Here is a 26,339-nt window from a genome sequence, read left to right on the forward strand (position 1 = left end):
TACTTAATGGTGAAAGACTGATCATGTTTTACCTAAAATCAAAAATAAGACAAGCATGTCTTCATTTATCACTTCTATTCAACATTGTACTGGAGGTTCGAGCCAGAACAATTTGATAAGGAATAAACAATCGAAGGTATCTAGATTAGAAAGGAAAAAGTAAAATGATCTCTCTTCACAAATGATACAATCTTATATAGAGAGAAGTCTAAAATATATACTAAAATGTTTTCAATTAATAAATGAACTCATCAAAGTTGTATGTTGACACAAGGTTAGGATATAAAACTTAACTATAGTTGTGGAAGAATAGTGTATTTGTTTTCTTTTTGTGCTGTAACAAATGACTGTAAACTTAGTGGCATAACATAACATGAAGTTACTATCTTACAGTTCTGAAGGCCATAAGGACAAAATAAGTTTGACTGGGTTGAAGTCAAGGTGTTATAAGAGTTGGTTCTCTCTGGTCTCTCTAGGGGAGAATCCCTTTTTCATGTCATACCACTCTTACTCTGACCATTCTATTCTACCTTCATCTTCCACACTTAAGGAAACTTTGTGATTACAATGGGTTAACCTGGATAATCAAATATAATCTCCTTATTTTAAAGTCAGCTGATTACAGATTTCCATCACACCGGCAACTTTAATGCCACTTTGTCGTATAATATGACATATCCATAAGTTTTGTTCTTTGTCCTGCTCCTTTTTATGTCTTCAATTTTTTGACATTGTTTAAAACCTGACATTTTAAATAATTTGAAATTTCTGGAAATTAGGTTTTCTTCTCTCTAAGGTTTGTTGTTATTGCTGTTTGCTGTGTGTGTGTGTGTGTGTGTGTGTGTGTGTGTGTGTGTGTGAATTTCCTGAGGTAATTCAGTAAAGTCTGTATTCCATGTTTGGTGTAGCCACAGAATTTTCTTCTAGATTAGCTTAATAGCCAAATAATGATTGGTCAACTGGTGATTAAATGCTTTGAACCAGTAAGTCATCCAATCTTTGGCAAGCGTCTCTTTGTGCATGTTAGGACACATCTTTAACAATCTTGAAGTTTACAACTTAGCCTTAGCCTTTACCTCCTGCTTGTGCAAGTCCTTGAGGTCAACCAGATGCAAGAGATTAAACCCTTCTCACATCTTTCCTATGCATGTGCACAGCCCTCCACTTGCATGTATGTGTCCTTCCATATTCTTAGAAATATGTCAGTGTGCTTCAGATACCCTTTGGACATTTCACTTTCCACCTTTTCTATCTAGGACTGGAGAATGTTAAAACATAAAAGAGTTCACTCTTCTTAGTAATATTCAGCAATTTTTCTTGAATAAGTGCTCCTCGGGTTGATGCAAGCTTTTGGTTAAGTTCCTGTGTTCCGAAAAAGTGGATTTTAACATTCCCTCCTCTCCGCCCATATTCTCTCTGCTTTTATGAAGGAGTGTATTTTTGAATGTCCTTACCCTGCCATTTTGGAAGTGCTTCTATTATTGGGTTTTGACTGAAATTTATTCTTGGTGTAATATTATTTATAGAAGATTTTGTATTTTAGGGTTTTATGTCCAATGCAGGACTAATACTAGGATGTAGGTTCTTCTGATAAAGGGATTTCAGAAAAAATGAATGATACGTGTATGTGTGTGTGTATGTGTATATTTGTGAGTATATCCCTAAAATTACATAATACCTAGTGGGAGAATGAAATAAATTGGTCACATTTCTGGTCTAGCACCTTCAATTCTGTTTATTCTAATTCAACAAATATTTCTCATTCTCTATAGTGTTTCAGTTGACCTTCTGTGCCCCAGGGATACAAAGATGGGTAAGATATAGACCTTGCCTTAAAGAGCTTATAGCATTCCTAAGGGTTTTTTAAAAATTATTTTCTTTCTAGAAAAAAAGAGGCCACTAGAGTTAGAGGCAATACTAGTTTCACAACAAACCAGACCGAGGTTAGAATCTTACTTCTGTCAAAGAATAGCAACAACCATAATAATGCTATTTTTACCAAATGCTTATTCTGAGATCAGAACTGTGCTGAATGCTTTATATATATTTTCTCGTGGAACATTCATGAAAACCTTTTGATGCATGTTATCATCCTTTACAAATGAGCAACTGAGGCGCTGGGAGTTTAAATAAAATAACAAAGCAAGTACTCTGCCACACCCATACTGGAAAATAAGTCTGATTTTAAAAGTCACATCTTGCGTAAAACCAGATTCTGCCACTTGGTGGAGGAAAGCTCTTGGGCAGTGTCTTGATATTTATATATCTATAATACATAAAATTTTACTTTAGAGGATACTTAATACTAGCAGCCCAAACAGACAAACTATCTAGTCTTATACGGCTTAATATAACAAAGATACCTTGATTTGTCTTGGTTATAATCCCATTTCAACGGAAAGCAAGCAGTCTTATGCCATTATAAAGCTATGTCATTGTACCATGTGGTTCTGAAGAGAAGGGAAGAGAGCCTGAAGGAGCTAAACTTTGCTCTTCAATGTGCAACAGCTGAAAATGTGACTTTCATTCACATTTCTCTGGCCAGAGATCAGTTATATGGCCTCAATTTAACTATGAATAAAAAGGACACAGAGTATGTAGTATTTCTATAAATTGAGGAAGAGAAAGCAGCATCGTAAATATACAAAGCATTATAATTGCCACGTACAATTGCAACACTTGACATATGGCAGTTGCTGTTTAAAAGGTAACTGATGTCAACATTCAAACAAGGCCTTCCCCAATGCAGATACATCTAAAGGTTATCTCCTTTCCAAATGTCCCTCTTCAACATTAGCTGATCAAATATTAAGCAGGTAACTACTATACGTATGGACCTTATTATAAGGGCATTTGTAAATGTGTATAAATCTAAAATTAACGCTTGCAAGTTTGGTTTTACAATGAAAATGTGGTTTTCATTGAGTTGTGGGACTGTGAGAAATATCTATTTTCTTTTTAACACTTTTCTCTGTGATGATCCTGTGTTACTTTTAGAATTAGACAAAAGAAAAAAACTACTTAAAGAAGTATACTGTTATTTTTAATGCTTAGCCCCTTCACATAAAGATAACTACATTAAGAACAGAAGCATAATATATACCTCTGCAAAGAATATAAAGTTGAATATTATTACTTAACAGGGACATGTCAAAATTGTCTTAATAAAAGTCTATTACATTTTCCAGATTATGAAACAGCTACTTCTGCAGCTCAGGAAGAAAGAAGACATCATAATCTTTAGAGAGATAATATATCAATATCTGTATTCTTAAAAATAATTTGAAATTTGTACTCTTAACTTTTAGCTTATACCAAATAAAAAGTTTTCCGTGTGTATATATGTATACACATACACACACACACACACACACACACACATACATATATATATATTTTTTGAGACGACCTTTCACTCTTGTTGCCTAGACTGGAGTGCAATGGTGCGATCTTGACTCACTGCAACCTCCGCCTCCTGGGTTCAAGTGATTCTCCTGTCTCAGCCTCCTGAGTAGTTGGGATTATAGGTGCCGGCCACTACACCCAGCTAATTTTTGATATTTTTAGTGGAGATGAGGTTTCAGCATGTTGGCCAGGCTGGTCTTGAAATCCTGACCTCAGGTGATCCACCCGCCTTGGCCTCCCAAAGTGTTGGGATTACAGGTGTGAGCCACCGTGCCCAGTCCCATGTATATATATTTTTTAAAAATCTAAATAATGTACTTGTCAAGGGATTTTCATACTATGGTTTTAGGCACTACATAAATATGTGAATAGGTAGCTTGTACAGTGAAGAGAGAATATGAGGTATTTTGGAGAGGTCCATTTATTCACAATTCATAAATCAGCTCCTAAGGATAGAAGTTCTGTTTAACAGGATGCTGTCAGCTCTATTTCTGACTCAAGCAGGGAACTCAGGATAAAACGTGGCACTGTGAAATTGTTTAAACCACTAATCCAACTGCTTTTGCTTAGCGAGATATGTGGGGAATTACATGCTGTTTCACATAGTAAGCTGTGGTCATACAGAAGAAAATGCAACTCCAAGCGTTGGTGAACTGGACATTACTGTTACGAAGCAGTCCTCTGGTAGGTAAAGACCAACTAATAAATTATTAAGTAATGTAACATGAGTTTTACTGATCTAACATTATTAACCTGAATATTGATTATGTAACTCTGTGTTTTTGTTGGCCAAAGCTGGTCTAAATGGGCCAAAAATAGAACATGCCTGTGGATAAGGAAGTTCAACCACTGTATTTTTTATATTGTGCAAAAAACAAATAAAAAAGATGATTTTAAAATGGAATTCTGTTGATGTTTCTGGCCAAATTTGTTTTCCTTCTAAAACGTAATCTAAAATCTTAAAAAAATACGAAACATGCAGAATTATTTCTCATTTTTATTAAAAAAATAGGATGAGTTTGGCACAATTTTAAAGAAATATTTACATTTTATGAGCTGAGAACAGCTAGATAACATATATTTTGAAGTAATTGAATTTGGTTTTCAGTTTATAACTATCTTCATCATTTACTGGGGATGAATTTTAGACACAATTTTACCAACTAATATTGATGGTTGCATATCATTTTTCCAACAGGATTTAGTATAATCCAGAAACAAAATTGCTTCTTCCCTTCGTAGCCCATTGTGTGGCTGCCAGTTTTATAACAATGTTTGAGCTATCTTTTTAAGTTCTAAAATTTGTATCAATGAAAAATATGATGATAGCTAACACTTATTGAGCATATGTGTGCCTAGCAATCATATTTGTGTTTTTCAGATATTATAACATTAGTCTTCACAATCAAACTACAAAGTAGACATCATTATCCTTTCTATTTCACAGAAGAGAAACCTGAAAAGACTAGCAATGGTGAAGCTAGCATTCTAAAACGGGCCACCCGTATGACCTCTACCTTGCACTGGGGTATGTTTATGTTCCCACTTTTTGGCAATGTACGTTTTCTTCTTTCAGTAGTGCAAAGATTGCGCTAATGCACAGTCCCTGCATTGTTCCATTCATTTATCATTTTCAATGATTGATGAATCACTTTCAACAGCTACCAACACTTCCATCAGTCTACCAAGTAAATGCAAAGGGTGCTTTATCTTCCCGATATATAACCTCCATCTAGTGGTAAATATGTAATAATGACGAGTTACACAGTAATGAAAGTTATCCATGTCCTTCTTTAAAAAGATCTGGATAGACAAGTCCTACTGAGGAAATTAAAATCTTAGATATAAACAGAACCAATTCCACTGTAAACAATAGATAGAAATAATCGGTTATGTGTCTAGTATTATTTTGAGGAAATGCAGTGTTTTGAAGACTTGCACATTTTTAAATGTCTTCTGTTTGTATAGTCTGCATTATATTTGTATAAAACTTACAGGATTTCCACATTCATTTTTTGAGTTACAAATATGTAAGATGGTGTTAGTGTTGCAACAAAAAGTAGTCATTATTATTAAGGGGAAAAAAAAGAAAATATGTAGTCAACATTTAAAGAGAGTAAACACCAACTGGAGAAGTAATTAAGCTTCCATAGACAGATATTAGCTTGGACTCTTGCTCCTGTTTTGACTTTGGGGATTATCTACATTTTTACCTGTTTGGTTTTATGTTCCCCTCTTGAGCTATTTCCTGTAAGCACCATTCTGCTTTTCACTCATTAAGCTTCATGATATCTAGGTTTGACATTCACCTAGTAGATCTTATTAATAGTTTTTAGCTGTTCCAAAATCTATTCCCCTAATCAATTCCAACACATGGAACCTAACAATGTATGCAAACATATGTGTATTGACAGGTATAGTTGCTAGATTTATGCCACTTTTTAAAGTAAGCTTCAATATCTATTAGTATAATTTATTATATGATGTCCTCATAGTCAGTTCATTTATGTATTTCATGTTTTCCAAGTACAAATCTTACTTGGTCATTGTATATTGCTCTTTTTAAACATACAGCTGAATTTCATTTTCTGTATCATTTTTTAAAGTTTTGCATTCATAATAGTGAAATGGGTCTCGGGTTACCATGTGAGTACTATATCTGTTAGGTTTAAAATTATGCTTATGCTCTATTTTTAAAACCAGTAATGAATTTCTCTTTTATTTTTTTCTGTCCTTGGGCTAGATAATGAACCTAAAAATTACCTGTTTTATTCTAACACTCTTTTTTCTTTATTTTTTTTTGCTTGTTTGTTTTGGTAAGTTTCTAAAATCTCACTCATAAAACTGCTAAAGATGGGCATGCAAGGTAAAACTTTAAAACTCAGTTTCTTCAACTGTTTTTAATCTAGTCCAGGTTTTTCTTCCATCTTGATTTAGTATTGATAATGTTTACTTTCATAGAGATTTATTATTTCCTAAAAAATTGAAGTGCATATATATTCTAGTTTCTGTATATCCAGTACTAACTCCTTCCAAGTTGCTATTTATATTAATGTTTCCTCACTTATTAACATATTTTCAGCAGTTTTCCGGGATATCTAATGTATTGTAGCTTCTTCACTATTTTTCCCCTTGAGGACAGAAAACTTCTGAAATTACATATATATGTGCATGTATATATGTCTATTATTTGTATGTATATGGATATTTAATTTATATATAACTGTTTATATATTATATATATAAGTTCAGAAGTTTTCATCGATATATAACATATACATAAATATATATCTATTCTAATTTATTAATTTCTAATTTTCATTGATTTTTCTTTTGCTTTTTGTATTTCATTGTTTTTTTCAATTTGAATTCATAATCCGCTTATTTTCTTTTTTTCTTATTTAATGATAAAGAATTTAAAGCTATGAATTTTACTCTGAATACAGCTTTGGATACATCTCATAAATTTGGTAAGTGTTGTAGTTGTAATGTTTACCAACTATGTAATGAAAGTTTATAGTTCCTCTTCGACTCAGTATTCATTTACATGTGTCTTAATAATTTGTGATTACTCTCATTAATGGTTATTAACTTCATTTCACCTTTTATCATTGAATCTTGGTCATAAATTATGGGTTGTATAATTTATACTATGAGGAATTTATGCTAGATTTTGGGTAAAGAATTTATGCCTTTTTGAAAATTAAACCATAAATGAACTAAAAAATTTATATTCTCTCCTTGTACAGAGGTAAATATATACTATTAATTATATTTACTATCATATTAATTCTCCTAATTCCACTATAATTTTGTTTACTTGACAGATTAAAAGTTGAAAGAGGTACCTTGAAGTCTTTCTGATTATATTTTTTTACTATCTTGTTTTATGAGATTTTTTGTTTTATATATTTCGACATCATATTAGCTGGATTCTCAAGTGTCAGTTATCCCCTCAATTCATTTTTTTAACCTGTCACTCTTCTTTTGCCTGATATGAGTATTACTATGCCTGTTGTATTTATTATTAGGCACTTGAGATGTCGGCTATGATATGAGAAATAGGACAAAGAAGAATGATTGATGTCAGTCAAGGTGAACCACAATCATGTCAAAGATTAATTGACCTCCAAACAAAATGTGAATATGTCATCATTGCAGAAGAGACAGTGCCTGACAGTGTCAGCTACCATTGTAGTCAGGAATGCATCCAGCTGGAAGTTAGAGAAAACATTCAACTAGAAGCAACTGAAATTAAAAATAAAGGAAATGCGAAAAGCAAAGGAAAGAACAAAAAGAAAAAGTTTATGTTTCTTGTGTGAAGTGTATAGGAGGAAAATAAAAGTTAGTATATACTGTGTCCACACTAGGGTTCCAAGAAAGCAGAATCAACCAGAGCCCAGAGCTGGACTCTGAAGACTATAATTGTATTCACTGAAGATTCAACTACAGATTAGAGTAAAATATTTAAGTCAAACTTATTTTAGGTTTGATTTTAAATTATAGACAAAGTATACCATCAGTTAGGAAATATATTATCTTCAGTAATTAACTATCTTTTCTTACTGACCAAATTACATAAACCAAACCAAAAATCAAATATTACAAATTTAAATTCTAGGAAACATAAATTTCAACAACTTTAAATCCATCAACATTATCTGTAGGTACATATATATTTTTTCATATTTATATGCTATTTAGTGTTGGTTTGCATACAAGGATTATAAAATGTTTGTGGTCTGAGATGTAAACACTTTCAGAATGTGTCTCACCACAAATAAACCAAAATAGACCTTGTTGTTGTTTTTAATAATCTTTTTTTTATTAATTCTACAAAAAGAACATTTGCTATTCAATATTTCTCATTTAAAAACACTTATGGTTATGTTTATTTTCTCCCCTTATATTTGTCTCATGCACTGAAAAAAAGCAAACAGTATAGCAGTATTTTACTACAATTCTGCCGTAAGAAATTGCTAAATGTAAATTCATATAAGTGAATAATGATGTATCTCACCTCATATTAATTTCAGTAATTGAATGGGAAAGAGGAAGATCTATTAAAAGGACCATTGCTGGTCAAACACTAATGAGAAAATCTCTGAGTCACTGGCTGTCATGGTAACAGGGCATTATCAAAATCTGATTAGTATGCCCAGTAGCTACATAAGCGATAGGCAATACTTCTAATTGTATTGTCGCTGCCTGCAACATGGGTTTTATGTTCCTAAGAGGTGAGAGGGTGGCAAGGCTCTGTTTAATTTACATACTGGATATGGAATACACTGCCTGTTCATAAATTAGGGTCAAACATCTAGTACTAAAGATAAATTATACTTTGGAAAGATATTCAGAAGTTAAAAACAAACTTAGTTTACTCTTGTCATTAACTTACAAATTTCTAAATTTAAGTAAAAATGTTCTATCTAATTTCATAGACATTCATAGCAAAGATAAAAGAAAAATTGATTTTAAAAAGGAATTGAGTGAAAACATGAAAATAAATCATAAGAAATCTTCCCAAGAACAAAATTTCCAAATAGAATGGTTTAGAAAAGCACAAAGAACTATGGGTTACCAAAAGTAGTCAGGCCAGAGAGTTTTAGAAAGAAGCAGATCCAAGAAGAATGATGAACAGAAAACAAGATTGGCGGTAGGAAGGGGCCACAAGGAACTATGGACAGTTTTCTATCTGTGTCTTTAAGAATGTTCTCCCTTCTGTGTCCTTGGTCTTTTAGGTATAAATGAATTTAGGTTCAGTGAATTTCAAAAATTACAGGGCCCAGTGTTTTCAGTACTACTTTGTTCTTTTTAATACCTTGAATGTCACTGAATTTTTAAAGAAATTGATCACTGCTCTCTGATTCTTTTTGGTACATAAATTAACTCTAAAAGGAAAACTCCAAAGATTAACAAAAGTAAATTCTAGCATGCATTATTGACTAGAAATCTCTGTGCCTTGTCAGGGCTTGTGAGCACAAGGAATGTTAATAATGCTTGTCCTGAGAAGCTTATTCCTCTGGTTAAATGCATAAGTATGTGGACTAAGTTTTACACGTACCAAATATCAAAAACAGTCAAAAGTCAATATAATGAAAACCAAGGGGGAATTTGTCTATACACTTCGAAATTCAGTGCAGGATGTGTTGTTGCAGAAAGAAAAAGATCATCAAAGACAGCAGAGTGCGGAAACAGAGTAAACAAGCACGTTCCTAGAGAGATTAGGCTATTTCTAGGAGTCCTGTGCACTGACCTTGGATGGAAGCAGCAGTCTGAAAGCCAATCAGTGTGGCCAAATCCCGTGAGAAGCACGTTGCCTTTTGGAAGGCCCAACACCTTCCAGAGTCGGTCCTCGCCACAGGAGACTAGGATGTCTTTGTGGGGGTGCACGGAGACACTGCACAAGGAAAAAGAAAAAAGAGTTTTCAGGACGTGAATAAATGAAATGGCAGTGGTTATCCGATATTAGCAAGGCAGGATAGTTTTGAGAGTACTGGCCCCAAAAATAAGAGGAAGCAGGTTCTGTATCCCTGCTATAGCTCTAACACTAATAGCTTTCTGATCTCCATCAATCTAATCAGCTTCACTGGATCTCGGATTCCTCATTTGCAAGACAAAGTGGTTGGTTTAGGTGATTGTGCATATCTAATTCTGGTTTGAAAAGAGTAATTCTGGTTTTTCTTTAAGGGAAGAAAAATTATGCCAATGGCATGTTTATGTTGGGATATTTGGACCAGTGGTCATGGTTACTATAGAACATCAACATTCTTTTCAAACTATCATATGTCTTAAATCAGCCATTATCCAGGAAAAGATCATGAATCATAACCACATCATCATGGTTCTGTAATAAATACTATAAATGAAACATTAACTCCATGGCCCACTATCTACACAAAGTGAAGGAACTAAAATTCTATCCTAAAATACCACTTAAATTGGCTTCAGTCAATGCACGGTACACAAATTACAGTAATGAATTCAAGATTCAGAAGGCAATTCCCACTCCATACAGGCATAGAGGGAAATAAGAAAGAAGTATGTAAGATTAATGATTAACACATTAAGCACTATTATTTGAACTGGACTCTGATCACTGTGGCTATTTTAATACTGGAGCTTAACTATTTTAAAATCAAAGTATACAAGGTTAATGTCTGATATTTTATCTATGGTAATGCTTTAATCTTATTTATATAAAGTATCATCTATGCCTTACAATGTAATGGGAACAGATATGTCCAATGTTAAGCACCTATTAAAATTCCAACCTAAATATTAGTAACAAATTGTTCAATTTCAATTTGGCCATCTAAACTCAAAGACATAATACATTTACTTGCCTATGTAGTTCGGTAAGGCATATGATGATTTAAAAAATAGCAATCACATGTTCATTTTTCCCTTAGTCTATTCTATAAATGGTCTCGTTCTTTTCTGCTGAAATATGGGTTTTAAGAAATACATTTCCAAAGAAATCATGGCTCTAGTCCACACCAACATGGCTAACTAACTCCAGGCTTACATGAGAGCAAACCATATCTCATTATTTATACCTTACATTAATATCATTAAACTCTAAAATTATCAACTGAAAAATTATTTTTAAATTAGACCTACACAGTTTTAGGAATTTACTGGCTTCAACATTAGCAGCATTCAGGTCAAAGCCATGTAACCACTATGGGCATGGCCTTCTTTCTAGTGAAACATTTTTTCATTTTTCTCCAGCATTTTGCTGCTCAAAATAAACACAGTGGAAGGGAAATTATTCATTTTGCAATTCATCATAATGTTGGTTTGTGACTTTCAGAAGGCCAATTTAAGTAAAGAATTTATTACTGCTCAAACCGGATAGAAGATACATTTATAGAACTTAATTAGAAGAAAAATATGATGAGAGGTAAAAAATGTCAGATTAAAATGAATTCTGTATTCAAATACACACAAGAAGGCAAACCGAATCCTTGAAGCTACTGAGTATGATGTATGTTGGCTCACAGCTTTCCTGGCAGACACACGCACACTTGACCAGATGATAAATTACCCTCTTTAAGTGAAGATAACTAAAATCATTGATGTTTTTACGAACTTTGAAAGATAAGTTTCCAAAATGACTTTTGTGAGAGGAGCTATTTGTAGAAGTTAAGGCAAAAATATAAATACAAACCCATTGATAGCTAATCAGTTTTGGAAGTACTTTTTTCTGACTCGTCTCATCCCCTCCACTTTGTGGCCTCCTCTGTGACGCCTTAAACAACTTTGACTCCCATTCCACATGGACTGATCCTCCTAATCACACTCTGATTCCTTTGTCCATGTATTCCTTTTCTAACACTGGCATAGATACATACTTGTACACACATGCATGTGTGTGTATATACACACATATATACACATGTATACATATATACACATATATACATGCATATATACACACAGATATATATATATATATATATATATATATATATATATATATATATCTGTAAATGACTTCGTGGATAATTCTATACACATTTCAGCCAGGCATAAAATGCTCTTTAGCTGAATAGAAATATTTTCAGCATATATAGAAAGGAATTTAATGCTTTGATAATACATTAATAAATACATGATTTTGAATTATTCATGGAATAAGTGCATCAGCAAATAGTGGACATAGCGATAAAGAACCCCAGTGAGGAGTTCCAAATCTCAGTTCAAATCACCCCTGTGGGAGGGAAGCACAGTTTAAGGGCCGTGGACCAGAAATATTTTCCCACATACAGAAACTGTTATTCTCAACTCCATAATGAGACATAATGTCATCATCATCATCATAATTAACTAATGGTAATGATACTTAACATTGAAAATTTAATGTGCCCCATACCTGGTACTAAATGCTTAGTTCTTACAAATGAAATGAAAGCTCAAAAGAGTCGGGGTTCATATGTGTGTTGTTTGCTGTATGCTCAACCCCAATAGTGGCTGGCACATAGTAGCTATTCAATAAATATTCATCAAATACATGACTTAGTGATTGATGTTGGTACTATCAGTATTGTTATTTTATGCCATAAATAGAGTTAGTAGAAATGCCATGTAAATTGCCCAAGCTTACCTTTGGTAGTGAATGGAAACCAACTTTGAACCCAGTATGACTTGGCTTTAAGACTCATAATTTTAGCTACTCCTACTTAGTATGAATATTCAATCATTTGTTATTTCTATGTGTACTAGAAACATCAATAATTCCTGTTACAGAGCTTGGATGTAACTATTATCATACCAAGTAAATGCTTAAGTCATTTAGTCATTATTAAACCCTGAGGTGAAGAACCAATTTAGGAATTGTCAGCGTATTGTATCAGAGCTCAGTACCACCAGACACAATAGTCTTAGAGGGGTTAGAAGACCCTGCTCTTTACAGTTAATATGCTCTGGTACTGCAGGAGAAACCAAGGGAGGAGAGCCTCTCCTACAATTTGTCTACATAAGTTTCTGTGCAGATGTACATGCTGCACTTAACAAGATCTTTAAGATCTTTATTTTCTTGTGCTAATAGTACAAGTCCAGTATTACACATCAAGGTGTCTGAGGGCATTGACTTTTTTTTTTTTTTTTTTTTGAGACAGAGTCTCGCTCTGTTGCCCAGACTGGAGTACAGCAGTGCAATCTCAGCTCACTGCAACCTCCCCCTCCCAAGTTCAAGCAATTCTCCTGCCTTAGCCTCCTGAATAGCTGGGATTACAGGCACATGCCACCACATCCGGCTAACGTTTGTGTTTTTAGTAGAGACGGAATTTCACCATGTTTGTCAGGCTGGTCTCAAACTCCTGACCTCTTGATTCACCCACCTCGGCCAGCCAAAGTGCTGGAATTACCGGCATGAGTCACTGCGCCCGGCTGAGTTTTTATCTTTTATTTTCATAGAGGTCTCTAAAAATAAATGTAGAACAATACTTAATAATCATTGATTCCATAGGCTTTTAATTCATTAAAAATTTACCCAGTTATACTCAGGGCTCAACTTTGTTTACCTCTGAATCAGTCTTTTGAAGAAGCTGAAGAATAGGAGTACTAACTAATACTTTATAGGAGTCAGTTCCTCTTCCCAAAATTGCATACATAAATTCATTCAGTGGCTATAATACAGGCATACCTTGGAGATACTCCAGGTATCAGACAATCTTGGTTTCAGACAATCTCAATAAAGTGAATATCACAATAAAGTAAGTCATACAAACTTTTTGGTTTCCTAGTACATATAAAAGTTATGTTTACCCTATACTATAGTGTATTAACTACATAATAGCATTATGTCTCAAATGACAATGAAAAAATACTTTATTGCTAAAAAATGATGATCATCTTAACATTCATCCAGTCATAAGCTTTCTGCTGGTGGAGGGTCTTGCCTTGATGTTGATGACTGCTGACCAATCAGAGTTGTGGTTCCTGAAGGCTAGATGGTTGTAGCAATTTCTGAAAATAAAACAACAATGAAGTTTGCCACATTGATGTACTTTTCATTTCAAAAAGATTTCTCAGTAGCATGTGATACTGTTTGATAGCATTTTATCCACAGTGAAACTTCTTTCAAAATTGGAGTCAACCCTCTCAAACATCTTTATCAAATATGTTTATGAAATATTTTAAATCCTTCCTTGTTATTTCAACAGTGTTCACAGCATCATCACCAGGAGTAGATTCCATCCCAAGAAACTACTTTCTTTGCTTATCAATAAGAAGCAACTCTTTATCCATTCAAGTTTTATCATAAAATTGCAGCAATTGAATCACATTTTCAGGATGCACTTCTAATTATGGTTATTTTTCTATATCTATCACATCTGATGTGACTTCCTCCACGGAAGTCTTGAACCTCTCAAAGTCATCCATGAGGGTTGGCATCAACTTCTTTCAAACTTCTGTTAATGTTTATATTTTGATCTCTTCCTATGAATCATGAAAGTCTCTTTCCAGAAGGTTTTCAGTTTACTTTGCCCAGATCCATCAGAGGAATCACTGTCTATGGCAGCTATAGCCTTACAAAACGTATTTTTTTAAAAATAAGAATTGAAAGTTGAAATTACTCATTGATCCCATGGGATGCAGAATTGATGTTCTGTCAGCAGGCATGAAAATAACATTTGTCTCCTTGTACATCTTCATCACAGTTCTTGAGTGACCAGGTGCATTTTCAATGAGAAGTAGTATTTTGTAAAGAATCATTTTTTTTTTTTTGAACAGTAGGTCTCAAAGGTGGGCTTAAAATATTCATTAAACCATGCTGTAAACAAATGGGCTGTCATCTGGGTTTTGTTGTCACATGTGGAAAATAGATTTAGCATAATCTTAAAGGTCCTAGGATTTCCAAAATGGTCAATGAGCATTGGCTTCAACTTAAAGTTACCAGCTGCATTAGCCCCTAACAAGAGAGTCATCCTGTCATGTGGAGTGTTGAAGCCAAGCATCGACTTCACCTTTCTAGCTTTAAGAGTTTTAAATAATATATTCTTCCAATAAAGGGCTGTTTATGCTGAATAATTTTTTTTTGTTTTTTTGTTTTTTTGTTTTTGAGATTAGAGTCTCTCTCTGTCACCCAGGCTGGAATGCAGTAGAGTGATCTCGGCTCACTGCAACCTCCGCCTCCCGGGTTCAAGCAATTTTCCGGCTTCAGCCTCCCGAGTAGCTGAGATTAGCCACCCGCCACCATGCCTGACTAATTTTTGTATATTTGGTAGAGACAGGGTTTTGCCATGTTTGCCAGGCTGGTCTCTAATTCCTGACTTCAGGCCACCCATCCTCCTTGGCCTCCCAAAGTGCTGGGATTACAGGTGTGAGCCACCACACCCTTTGCTGATGATTTTTTAGTTTAGTCACCTTCATTATCTTAGCTACATCTTCTGGATAACTTGTTATAGCTTCTACTTCAGCACTTGTTGCTTCACCTTACACTTTTATGTTATGGAGATAGCTTCCTTCCTCAAACCTCATGAACCAAACTCTGCTAGCTTCAAACTTTTCCTTTGCAGCTTTCTCACTTACCAGCCTTTGTAGAACTGAAGAAAGTTAGTTAGGGCCTTGCTCTGGATTTGGCTTGGGCTTAAGGGAATGTTGCGGTTGGTTTCATCTTTTATATAGACCATTAAAACTTTCTCATGTCAGCAATAAGGCTGTTTTGCTTTCTTGTCATTTGTGTGTTCATGGTAGACCTTTTAATTTCTTTCCAGAACTTTTCTCTTGCATGCACAACTTGGCTAGCTGTTTGGCTTAAGAGGCCCAGCTTTCAGTCTATCTCAGCTTTCACCATACCTTCCTTACTACACTTAATCATTTCTAGCATTTAATTTGAGAGACATGCAACTCCGCCTTTCACTTGAACATGTAGAGACCACTGTAGGGTTATTAAGTGGCCTCATTTCAATATTGTTGTGTCTCAGGCAATAGGGAGGCCTGACAAAGGGAAGAGAAATGAGGAAATGGCCAACATGTGGAACAGTCAGAACAAACCAACATTTATCAATTAAGTTTGTGGTCTTATATGGGCGTGGTTCTTGGCATCCCAAAAGAATTAAAATAGTAATGTCAAAGATCACCAATCATACATCGCCATAACAGACATAACAGTAATGAAAAAGTTTGAAATATTGGAAGAATTATCAAAACGTGGCACAGAAATATGAAGTGAGCTCACACTGTTGGAAAAAAATGGTGCTAATAAACTTGCTTCATGCAGGGTTGCCACCAACCTTCATGATGTGGTTTGGCTCTGTGTCCCCACCCAAATCTCACCTTGAATTGTAATACTCCCCACATGTCAAGGGCAAGACCAGGTGCAGAAAATTGAATCACAGGGGTGGTTTCCCTCATGCTGTTTTCATAATAGTGAGTTCTCATGAGATTTGATTGTTTCATATGGGGCTTCCCTCTTCACTCTGCTCTCATTCTCTCTCTCGCTACCTTGTGAAGAGGTGCCTTCAACCATAATTTTAAGTTTCTTGAGGCCTCCCCAGCCATGCAGAACTATGTGTCAATTAAACCTCTTTCCTTTATAAATTACCCAGTCTTGGGTATGTCTTTATAGCAGCGTGAGAATAAACTAATAATGTAAATTAGTACCACAGAGAGTGGGATGCTGCTGTGAAGATACCTGAAAATGTGGAAGCAACTTAGAAACTGGGTAACAGGCAGAGGTTGGAACAGTTTGGAGGACTCAGAAGAAGACATGAAGTTGTGGGAATATTTGGAACTTCCTAGAGACTTGTTGAATGGCTTTGACTAAAATGCTGCTATTGATATGAACAATGAAGTCCAGGTTGAGGCGGTCTCAGATGGAGATGAGGAACCTGTTGGGAACTGGAATAAACGTGACTCTTGCTATGCTTTAGTAAAGAGACTGGCAGCATTTTGCCCCCGCCCTGGAGATCTGTGGAACTTTGAACTTGAGAGAGATGATTTAGGGTATCTGGCAGAAGAAATTTCTAAGCAGCAAAACATTTGACTTGAGTGCTCTTAAAAGCATTCAGTTTTATGCATTCACAAAGATATGGTTTGGAATTAGAACTTATGTTTAAAAGGGAGGCAGAGCATACAAGCTCAGAAAATTTGCAGCCTGATGATGAGATAGAAAAGAAAAACCCATTTTATGAGGAGAAATTCAAGCTGGTTGCAGAAATTTGCATAAGCAATGAGGAGCCAAATGTTAATTACCAAGATGATGCGGAAAATGTTTCCAGGGCATGTCAGAGGTCTTCACAGGACTCCTTCCCATCACAAGCTCAGAGGCCTAAGAGGAAAAAATGGTTCCATGGGCCATGCTCAGAGCCTTGCTGCTTTGTGCAGTCTTGGGACTCAGTGCCAGGGGTCAACATACAGCTCAGGCCTTTGCTTCAGAGGGTGCAAGACCCAAACCTTGGCAACTTACATGTGTTGGGCCTGCAGGGGAGCAGAAGTCGAGAATTGAGGTTTGGGAACCTCTGCCTAGATTTCAGAAGATGTATAAACATGTCTGGATGTCCAGGCAGAAGTTTGCTGTAGGGTGGATTCCTCATGGAGAACCTCTGCTAGGGCAATGTGGAAGGGAAATGTGGGTTTGGAGCCCCCACAAACAGTTCCAACTGGGGCACTGCCTAATGGAGCTGTGAGAAGAGGGCCACTGTCCTTCAGACCCCTGAATGCTAAGTTTACTGACAGCTTGCACTGTGCACCTGGAAAAGCTGCAGGCACTCAATACCCATGAAAGTAGCTGGGAGGGGGCTGTACCCTGTAAAGTCACAGGGGTGGAGCTGCCCAAGGCTATGGGAGTCCACCCCTTGCATCAATGTGATCTGGATGTGAGACATGGAGTCAAAGAGATCATTTCGGAACTTTAAGGTTTAATGACTGCCCTATTGGATTTTGGACTTGCATGGCACCTGTAGACTCTTTGTTTTGTCCAATTTCTCCCATCTGGAATGGGTGTATTTACCAACTGCCTGTATCCCCAGTGTGTCTAGGAAGTAACTAACTTGCTTTTAATTTTACATGCTCATAGGCAGAAGGAACTTGTCTCAGATGAGACTTTGGACTTGGACTTCTTAGTTAATGCTGAAATGAGTTGAGACTTTGGGGGCTGGGAAGGACATGATTGTGTTTTGCAATTTGAGGGCATGAGATTTGGGAGGGGCCAGGGTAAAATGATATGGTTTGGCTCTGTATACCCACCCAAATCTCACCTTGAATTGTAGTAATCCCCACATGTCAAGGGCAGCACCAGGTGGAGAAAATTGAATCATGGGGGTGGTTTCCCCCATGCTGTTCTGATGATAGTGAGTGAGTTCTTATGAGATCTGATTGTTTCATATGGGACTTCCCTCTCCACTCTGCTCTCATTCCCTCTCCTGCTGCCCTGTGAAGAGGTGCCTTCTGCCATGATTGTGAATTTCCTGTGGCCTCCCCAGCCATGCAGAACTGTGAGCCAATTAAACCTCTTTTCTTTATAAATTTCCCAGTCTCAGGTATGTCTTTATAACAGCGTGAGTATTAACTAGTATACTTCAGTTAGAAAAAAAAGCATTATCTATGAAATGCAGTAAAGTGAAGTGCGATAAAATGAGATATTCCTGTTCTCCTATGAGTATGTTTACCACTATTCCCATTTTTCCAGGTGGAAGAACTGGGACACACAGAGGTTAAGTGATCCACCCAAGGTCACAAAACTAGGAAGTAGCAAAGCCAGAATACACGAACTTGAGTGAACTGTCTCAAGTCCGTATACTTAAGTAGAGTTAGCTCAATACCTCTGTTGACTTTTCTTTTTTAGATGAAAGCAAGAGCAAAGAATGTAGTTTTTATGTATGTCTAGGGGATTTATTGAGATGCATTTTGAAGTTTCTAAAGAACTGGTCTTTTTTTTGTTGTTATTTTCTAACCATGTGTAAAAGGTTATAACTACTGTTAAGGATTAAGGATGTATTCCAATAAAACTAGTCACAAAACCAGTTGGTGGGCTAGGTTTGGCCTGTGGGCCATAGTTTGCTGATCCCTAAACATTTGCATGACGTGGAGTAGACTAACGTTTAAGAGCATGGGCTCTAGAGTAAGATGTGAGTTTTAACTCTTGCTCCAGTGTTAGCTAGCTAGACATTCTTTGATAAATTTCCTTATCGGCATTTTTGTCAGGTACCTCACCTGAAGAAATGGGACTACTGTAGTATTGATCACAAAAGCTTATTATGGGAATTTTTAAAGTTAATACTTGTACAGGACTTAGAATAGTGCTAGACACATAATGAAAATTTAGTGAACATTATCATAGCACAGAGAGACAGGGTCCCTGGGACCTGCCTGCCTAGATTTGAAGAATGGCCCGCAACTTAATTACCAGCTGAGTATGTTGTACAGCTCAGCTTTCTTATTTGTGAAAACAGGGCAAAAATACTGATCTATCAGGGCATTTGAGTATAAAATAAGTTGATATATGTTAAGTAGTTAGAACAATTATCTGAGCATTTGTCAACTTTCCACAAATGTCAACTGTTATTACTATTATTCAACATTATTGAACTTCATTGTAATTTGGCCCTTCATATAGTTAACATCTATCATTCATATGCTCTTCTTTTAAAGACCACGTGTAGGACATTCACTACTTAAAATTGTAGGTATTTACAATTAAATGATGTTTTCTCTTAGTTTTGATAAACACTGGACACTGCTGTGTTTAATATGATGTTAAGTCACTCTCTGACAAAAATGTAGCATCATAAATAACACTTTCACAAGTGAATATAAGGGATTTTGTGGTTGTTTCTTTCATGATAGGGATTTCAGGAACACACTGAGGGAAACAGCGGAGAGTATGTACAGATTCACTCCTATCCTTACTTGCAAGTATGCAACTGGCACAAAGTCGTTGCTGATTTTGGGGGAAAAGGGATGCGGAGCTGAAGATAGCAGGATACCTTTCCTCAAGCTTTGTCTGCAAATAGGTCTCCCTCTTGTAAACATAAAATGACTTTCATCCTCAAAGATGTCATCCCAAAGTTCTAATAAATAAGAATAACAAGCTTTTGCTTAATTTCTTCCTGGCACCTGCCCTAAGTGCCACAAACTCATTTTACTTCAAACTTTGAATATGAGCTTTCTACTTCCCTTTAACTTACTATTAATTATAATTACAAGATTCAAAGACAAAGGCCCTGTCACCACATTCCTAAGTTAATAAGCTTATAAGTAGGGTGAAAATCATACAGGAACACATCTTAGAGATTCAAGAAAAGACAATGTGGGTGAATGCTAGTCCTGCTTCTTAATCAAGTCATGTCCTAATGAAGTATCCATAAAATGTTTTTTTAAATAACATACCAGGCACGTTGCATAAAATATTATGTTATGGCAGAGATTTTTTTCGTTTATAATAGGACACATTTCTTATAATAGACCACATGATATACACTTCAAAAGCTCTTCCCTCTAATTGAAATTGTTCTTCCCAGTAGTGGCATTACACAAGGATATTTTGGAGGGAGTATGTGTAGGTGTATGGTGAACACTATTAATTATCAGTAGAGTCGGTGACATAAGCACCACTGTTAGACTTTTCAAAAGAAAAGAATATTAATCCAAAAAAAGATTGTCACAAGAAAGACTAATTAGATACCCTTTTCTTCCCTTTAGGTTATTCAGCATTGTAAATGTTTCCTTCACTTCAGTTCACAGGCTCTAATTATTGCCACAACAGATGCACAGTGGGTGGAAAATAAATCAGTATCAAAACTTGTGCCCTGTGAACATTAGATGACCACTTATGTGCTTGTCCTTAAAGGCAATACACACTCACAGATTACGTATGCTTTTATTCAGGTTGCCAGGACAAATAAATAAAATGGAGTTGTCTGACTGTTGCTCAGCTAAAAACTGCATCTTATATCGTGATGTACATCAGCATTTATATAAAGTACTTTAACATGGAATTTTTTAATCATTCCAGCAAATATGTGTTTATAGCCTATGATGTAGTATGCAATACAAAGGCATCACCCTCAGGAAACTTACCTATGTGTAGGGGAGAACAAATCAGAAAATAACTGAACAAAATAACTCAGCTGTAAAGAAAATGTAGTAAAGTGATATAATAAGTTGGGGGAGAATGTTATTTTTGATGAGGTGGTCAGGGGAGCCCACATTGAAAACATGACCTCCTAACTGAGACCAGAATGACAAGGAAGAAGTACCTTTGGGATGGTCTAAGGGCAGATGGTGTCAGTCACAAGTGACTGCAAGTGCAAAAGTGCTAAGGCTGCAAGGAGGTGGTGCACTCAAGGGACAGAAGGAAAGCCAAGGTGACTGAAGAGAGCAAGTGAGGAGGACTATGTTGAGGATGAATAGAGAGCAAGAGGAAGGCAAGTACCAAAGTCAGGCTTTGTAGGGCTTTTGGACTGAGGAAAGACAACTAAATTTCTCCTAAGATCATTTCACGGTTTTAAGTAGGAGAATTATATATGATTGATGTATTTTAAAAAAGATATCTGTAGCTGCTCTGTGGAAAATGGAAAGTGAGAAACAAGAGAAGAAACTAGGACACTAACTTGGAAAGTATAGTAGCAACCCAGATCTATTTAAACTACGGCTCCTCATCACTATGGCAGATGTCGCTTTAGTATATTGGCATTGTCACCACTATCTTCAGGAAATGTCAACTCATAGTTGTCCTCGCCATTAAAAAATATTTAATAATTAAGTGTACTTAAAAAGTGCCAAGGTGAAATGCAAATGCAATAAAAGCCACAAAACAAATGTGTATACAAAACATAATAATTTAGAATCTGTCAAAATAAGACAGTGGATCTTATTCATTTTCAGAAGACAGCTAAGTAAATGTGAAAAAAAATGAAATCTTAATACTTCCCCAGCACTTTAAGTTTTAAATACTGTGAGATTATAGGTTTTATTCAAAGCACAGCAGGATTTACATCATTAGGATCTAGAAAGTAGCACTGTCCTTTTATTTTTTACTAGAGTGGAGCATTTTTACAGTTTTTTTCACAGTTTGTGGACTTATTAATAATGCCCTAGAGGGTAGTCATAAAAGCTAAAGCTTCAGTTTTCTTCTCTTGTTCAATGTTCTTCCAACCTTATACATACTGTATACGCCTTGCCCCCTGGCTAGTAGTGCTAATCCCAATCATTGGCAAGGTAAGAGGCAGCTGAGACCAAATATCTGCTCTGGTTCAAATGTAGGGAAAGGCCTTATGTAGTGACTTAGACTTAATACTCAATGGTACTGTGATTAAATTTCACCCATGTTATAGAACATTGTAACATTCATCCAAATTAACAGTTTACTTTTATTTTAAGAGGGAGTCTCACTCTATCACCCAGGCTGGAGTGCAGTGGCGCAATCTTGGCTCACTGCAATCTCCGCCTCCTGGGTTAAAGTGATTCTCCTGCCTCAGACTCTCTAGTAGTTGAGATTACAGGCATGATGGGGTTTCATCATGTTGGTCAGGCTGGTCTCGAACTCCTGACCTCAAATAATCTGACAGCTTTGGCCTGTCAAAGTGCTGGGATTACAGGTATGAGCCACCACAGCTGGCCTATATTATTAGTTTACAGATTCAACCCAAATCTTTTTAAACATGGTATCAATCCTTTGGTCTTTCTCGTCTCATGTAAAACTTTCCACACAACTTTCTAAAAACTTGTATTTTATTCTTAAATTAGATAGCAACATTTTATACTTCTGAACTAAAATTTTAGTTTAATTCTGAATATAAGCGCTTCTCTAGGAAAAGTCTTCATGTTGGATAAAGCTAAATTTTAGCTAACTGTGATTAATTATTAAATAAGGGTAATACTATTTTGGCCTTTTAAATATACTAATATAAATGTTCCTTGGAAATTAGTAGACTGGTTTGTTATAAGAAAAAAAAAAAAAACCCCAAAGTGAAAATAAAAATATAAAGACTTACATTTTACAACATTCAACTCAAAAATCATTTATGGAAAGTCAACATATAAGCAAATAAGCAGCCTAATAATCTTTCTTAAGTCACCACTGATCAAACCTCATCAGCACACATTCTCTTGCCCTCCTGTCTCCCATCCCTCTTTCTACCCGGAAGAAAATCATAAAAATCAGAATTTCTCTTCCCAAAGGTGGGTCTTAGAAACTAGAACCCCCCTCCTACAAAGCAAGCCATAAAACCTTCTCTTATTTTCCTTAAAGATCTTCATTCCAGAGAGGTCCTGCCCTGTACTCGAAAGGAAGAAATGCTATACAGGCAGGACAGAAGAATCTGAACCGTCAGGCCTCTCTGCGTTTCCCCTTCCAGGTTATTATCATTAGAGCATAGCCTTTTGTCCAATCACATTTCTACTCGACTGTCCATTCTTCATCGAGCCTAAACATACACAGTTTTCCTTGGGTTTTAGGTTTTCATTTTTGAAGGTTTCTCTGTCATGTAAAACTTGGACTAAACAAATTTGTTTTGCTTTTCTCTTATTAACATGACTTTGTTATGGTAGTGCCGGTCCTGACCCTTATAAAGAAAGATATCGCATCTTTCTAGTTTTCCTACAATCAACATAATGTCATTTCCATTTTCTTCAAAGTTATTCAACTTTCTAATACACAAAAGAAATACCATTTCAAAACACACAGATTCGACTAAAGGAAATTTGTAAACTCTAAAGACAGGAGAATCAAGACCTACTATTTTGGTAAATGAAATGAAGACAATCAATGAAGCAGGTGAATTACTTCCAGACTTATGAAATTATCTCCTGGAACCTTCCTGCTACTTTAGCAGCTGAACATTTTATGCTACGTAGTTTTATATATACTGTGGTTCATGTTACAAAATCACTGTACTTCTTTATGATTTAACAAGTTTGAAAAGATACATTACACATTTATGTTCTAAAGAAAACCATTTCAATAATAAAGTTTATTTGGTTACTTCATGTTTCAGCAATTTATAAGAATTTTGTGTTGTTATGAATGTAAAATGTTCCATTTCATATCTCCTTATTATATTAGTGGCAAAGAGTAGATTATTTGGAATGTCAAACTTCCTTATGGTAAGGACTTTAACATGAAAAATGTCTTTTCTAGGAGGATATTTAGAAATATAAACTACATATAGTCTAGAAATAACTGGAAGAATTACAACTGAATACATAAAATTCAGGTGAATTTACATGCTGAAGTACAGTACAGAATTCACTTCAATGTGGCTCCAATTTATTAGATACCACAAGCCAATATGATTATTGTAATGACATATAATGACTTTTGTATCTATTTTGTAAATAAATTAGAAAGCCAATATTAATTTTTTTTATCATTGAAGTGTACTCAAACTTATGGTTTGGATATGTTTTGTTTCCAACAAATCTCATGTTGAAATGTTATCCCCAGTTTGGTTGGGTTGGGAGGTGGGGCCTAAGTAGGAGGTGTTTGGGCCATGGGGGTGGATCCTTCAAGGATGTTGTGGGGCCATTATCACAGTGGTGTGTTAGTTCTAACTCTATTCGTTCCTGCATGGGCTAGTTCTTAAAAAGAGCCTGGTACCTCCCCGCTCTTCCTCTTGGTTCATGTCCTGCCATGTGGTCTGTGCACAAGCTGGCTCTCTGTCACCTTATGCCAAGAGTGGCAGCAGCCTGAGGTCCTCACCAGATGCAGATGTACAATCTTGAACTTTCCAACCATCCAGAATTGTGAAAAAAATACATCTTTTTTTCTTTATAAATTACTCACCCTCAGGTATTGCTTTATAGCAACACAAACCCATAAGGTTTGGAATTTGAGGCATATATTGAAATTTTAAAAAGTTATATATATGTCAATCTGAGTCTCAATTTCTACACTAAAAAAAATTCCTAAGACTGTGAATAAGTTTCTATTATCATATTTCAGTTGCGTCATAGACCTTGCGCAGAAACTGTTGTGAACAAGAGGAATAGATCAAATCTCTGGGTTTGGCACTCACTATATGTAATTTGAGATGCTGGCAAGGGGAAGTTGAAGAGCTGCAAGGGGCGATAACTGGCATCAGTTTCCAGTAGATGGTAGGAAGGAAATAGGATGGGAAGAAGGGAACAGGGGTATAAATTGGGATTATAAAAACACTTTGATAAAGTTGTTAAAAATTACTCCACAAACACAAATAAGTTGAATTCCGGGGTGGCAACCAGATAGGTATAGCTAGAATTGATAAATGGAATGAAAAGTACATGTTTAAGGGGAAGGATTGGGCGGCCAATTCAGCCAAGGTGAAAACTGATGAACATATAAGGCTGTGAGACATAAATCCAAAACAGGAAGCTTAGTATCCAGAAATGGGTCCAAACAACGACAAGTTAAGAAAACCAAGAAACAGACGTGAAATGAGTCCTGATAATCTGTCATGCAGTAGGATATCACTTCATATGTCTTTTACTTCCATGCAGTTATCTCTGCATCTTAAATTCTGCTGACATCTTTTTTCTTCTAATTCATGTGAAACAAGCAAAAATAAAGAGATATCTATTGACTCCCATCTACTCACTGTGGGTAGGAAAAGAGGACAGAGGGAGCATCTAAACAGCAACTTGCTACAATCCAGACAAGAGCTAGAGCTTCCATTTCTACAAGCCAAACATGAGTGACTCCACAGATATTCAGTTGCATAATTTCTTATCTACACTGAGTTTTGCCAAATTCAGGGAAATAAATAAAAGGTATGAACCATTCCCAATTCTCTCAATCACACAGCTTAATCATCTCTCTTTTAATAAATAACTCAAATTACTCGCCTTATTTCAGCACTAAACGTCTGCAGCACACATCCCTCTCAAAATTACCCAAAGCTTCCTCTATAACATATGGCACTGCCTCCAGTTACTTTTTGTACTCTGTGTGTGTGTGTGTGTGTGTGTGTGTGTGTGTGTGTGTGAGAGAGAGAGATTCATTTATATTATAACATTTTGTTATCCTTATCAAGGAGAGAGAATCTCACTGTAAGAGTAACCAGGAGAGGTCTGTGTCTGCTGTACTGTTTCTGTCTCCTTAATCTGCTTGTTTAAACTCTGCCTGGATCCTGTTGTCCTCTGACTACCTAACTTATGTAGGCATACGAATGCATAAGAATCAAATGGTTCGGATGTTTGTCCCCACCCAAATCTCATATTGAAATGTAATCCCCATTACTGAAGTTGGGGCCTGGTTTGGGATGTTTGGATCATGGAGCTGGGTCCATCAGGAATGGCTTGGACCATCCCTCTGGTGCTAACTGAGCTCTCCCTCTTAGTTCCCAAGAGATCTGGTTGTTCAAAAGTGTGTGACACCTCCCTCCTTCAGTCTTTCTCTCTTGCTCTTGCTTTTGCCATGTGACATGTCAGCCCCTCTTTGCCTTCCACCCTGATTAAAAGCTCCCTGAGGTTTCAGCAGAAGCTGAACAGATGCCCAGCACCATGTT

At 35.9% G+C, this 26,339-nt stretch overlaps 1 protein-coding gene across 1 annotated transcript in view; it reads right to left on the reverse strand.

The window, feature by feature from the left end:
* The window catches only part of SPAG16 (sperm associated antigen 16), a 1,176,832-nt gene that overhangs the window by 571,239 nt on the left and 579,254 nt on the right, over positions 1-26,339 (reverse strand). Inside the window, exon 11 of the mRNA XM_050751372.1 lies at positions 9,662-9,805. Coding sequence (XP_050607329.1) covers positions 9,662-9,805 — 144 coding nt within the window. The remainder of the gene's footprint in view (positions 1-9,661; positions 9,806-26,339) is intronic.

Source organism: Macaca thibetana, chromosome 12 (genome assembly GCF_024542745.1).
Source record: "Macaca thibetana thibetana isolate TM-01 chromosome 12, ASM2454274v1, whole genome shotgun sequence".
Taxonomy (NCBI): domain Eukaryota; kingdom Metazoa; phylum Chordata; class Mammalia; order Primates; family Cercopithecidae; genus Macaca; species Macaca thibetana.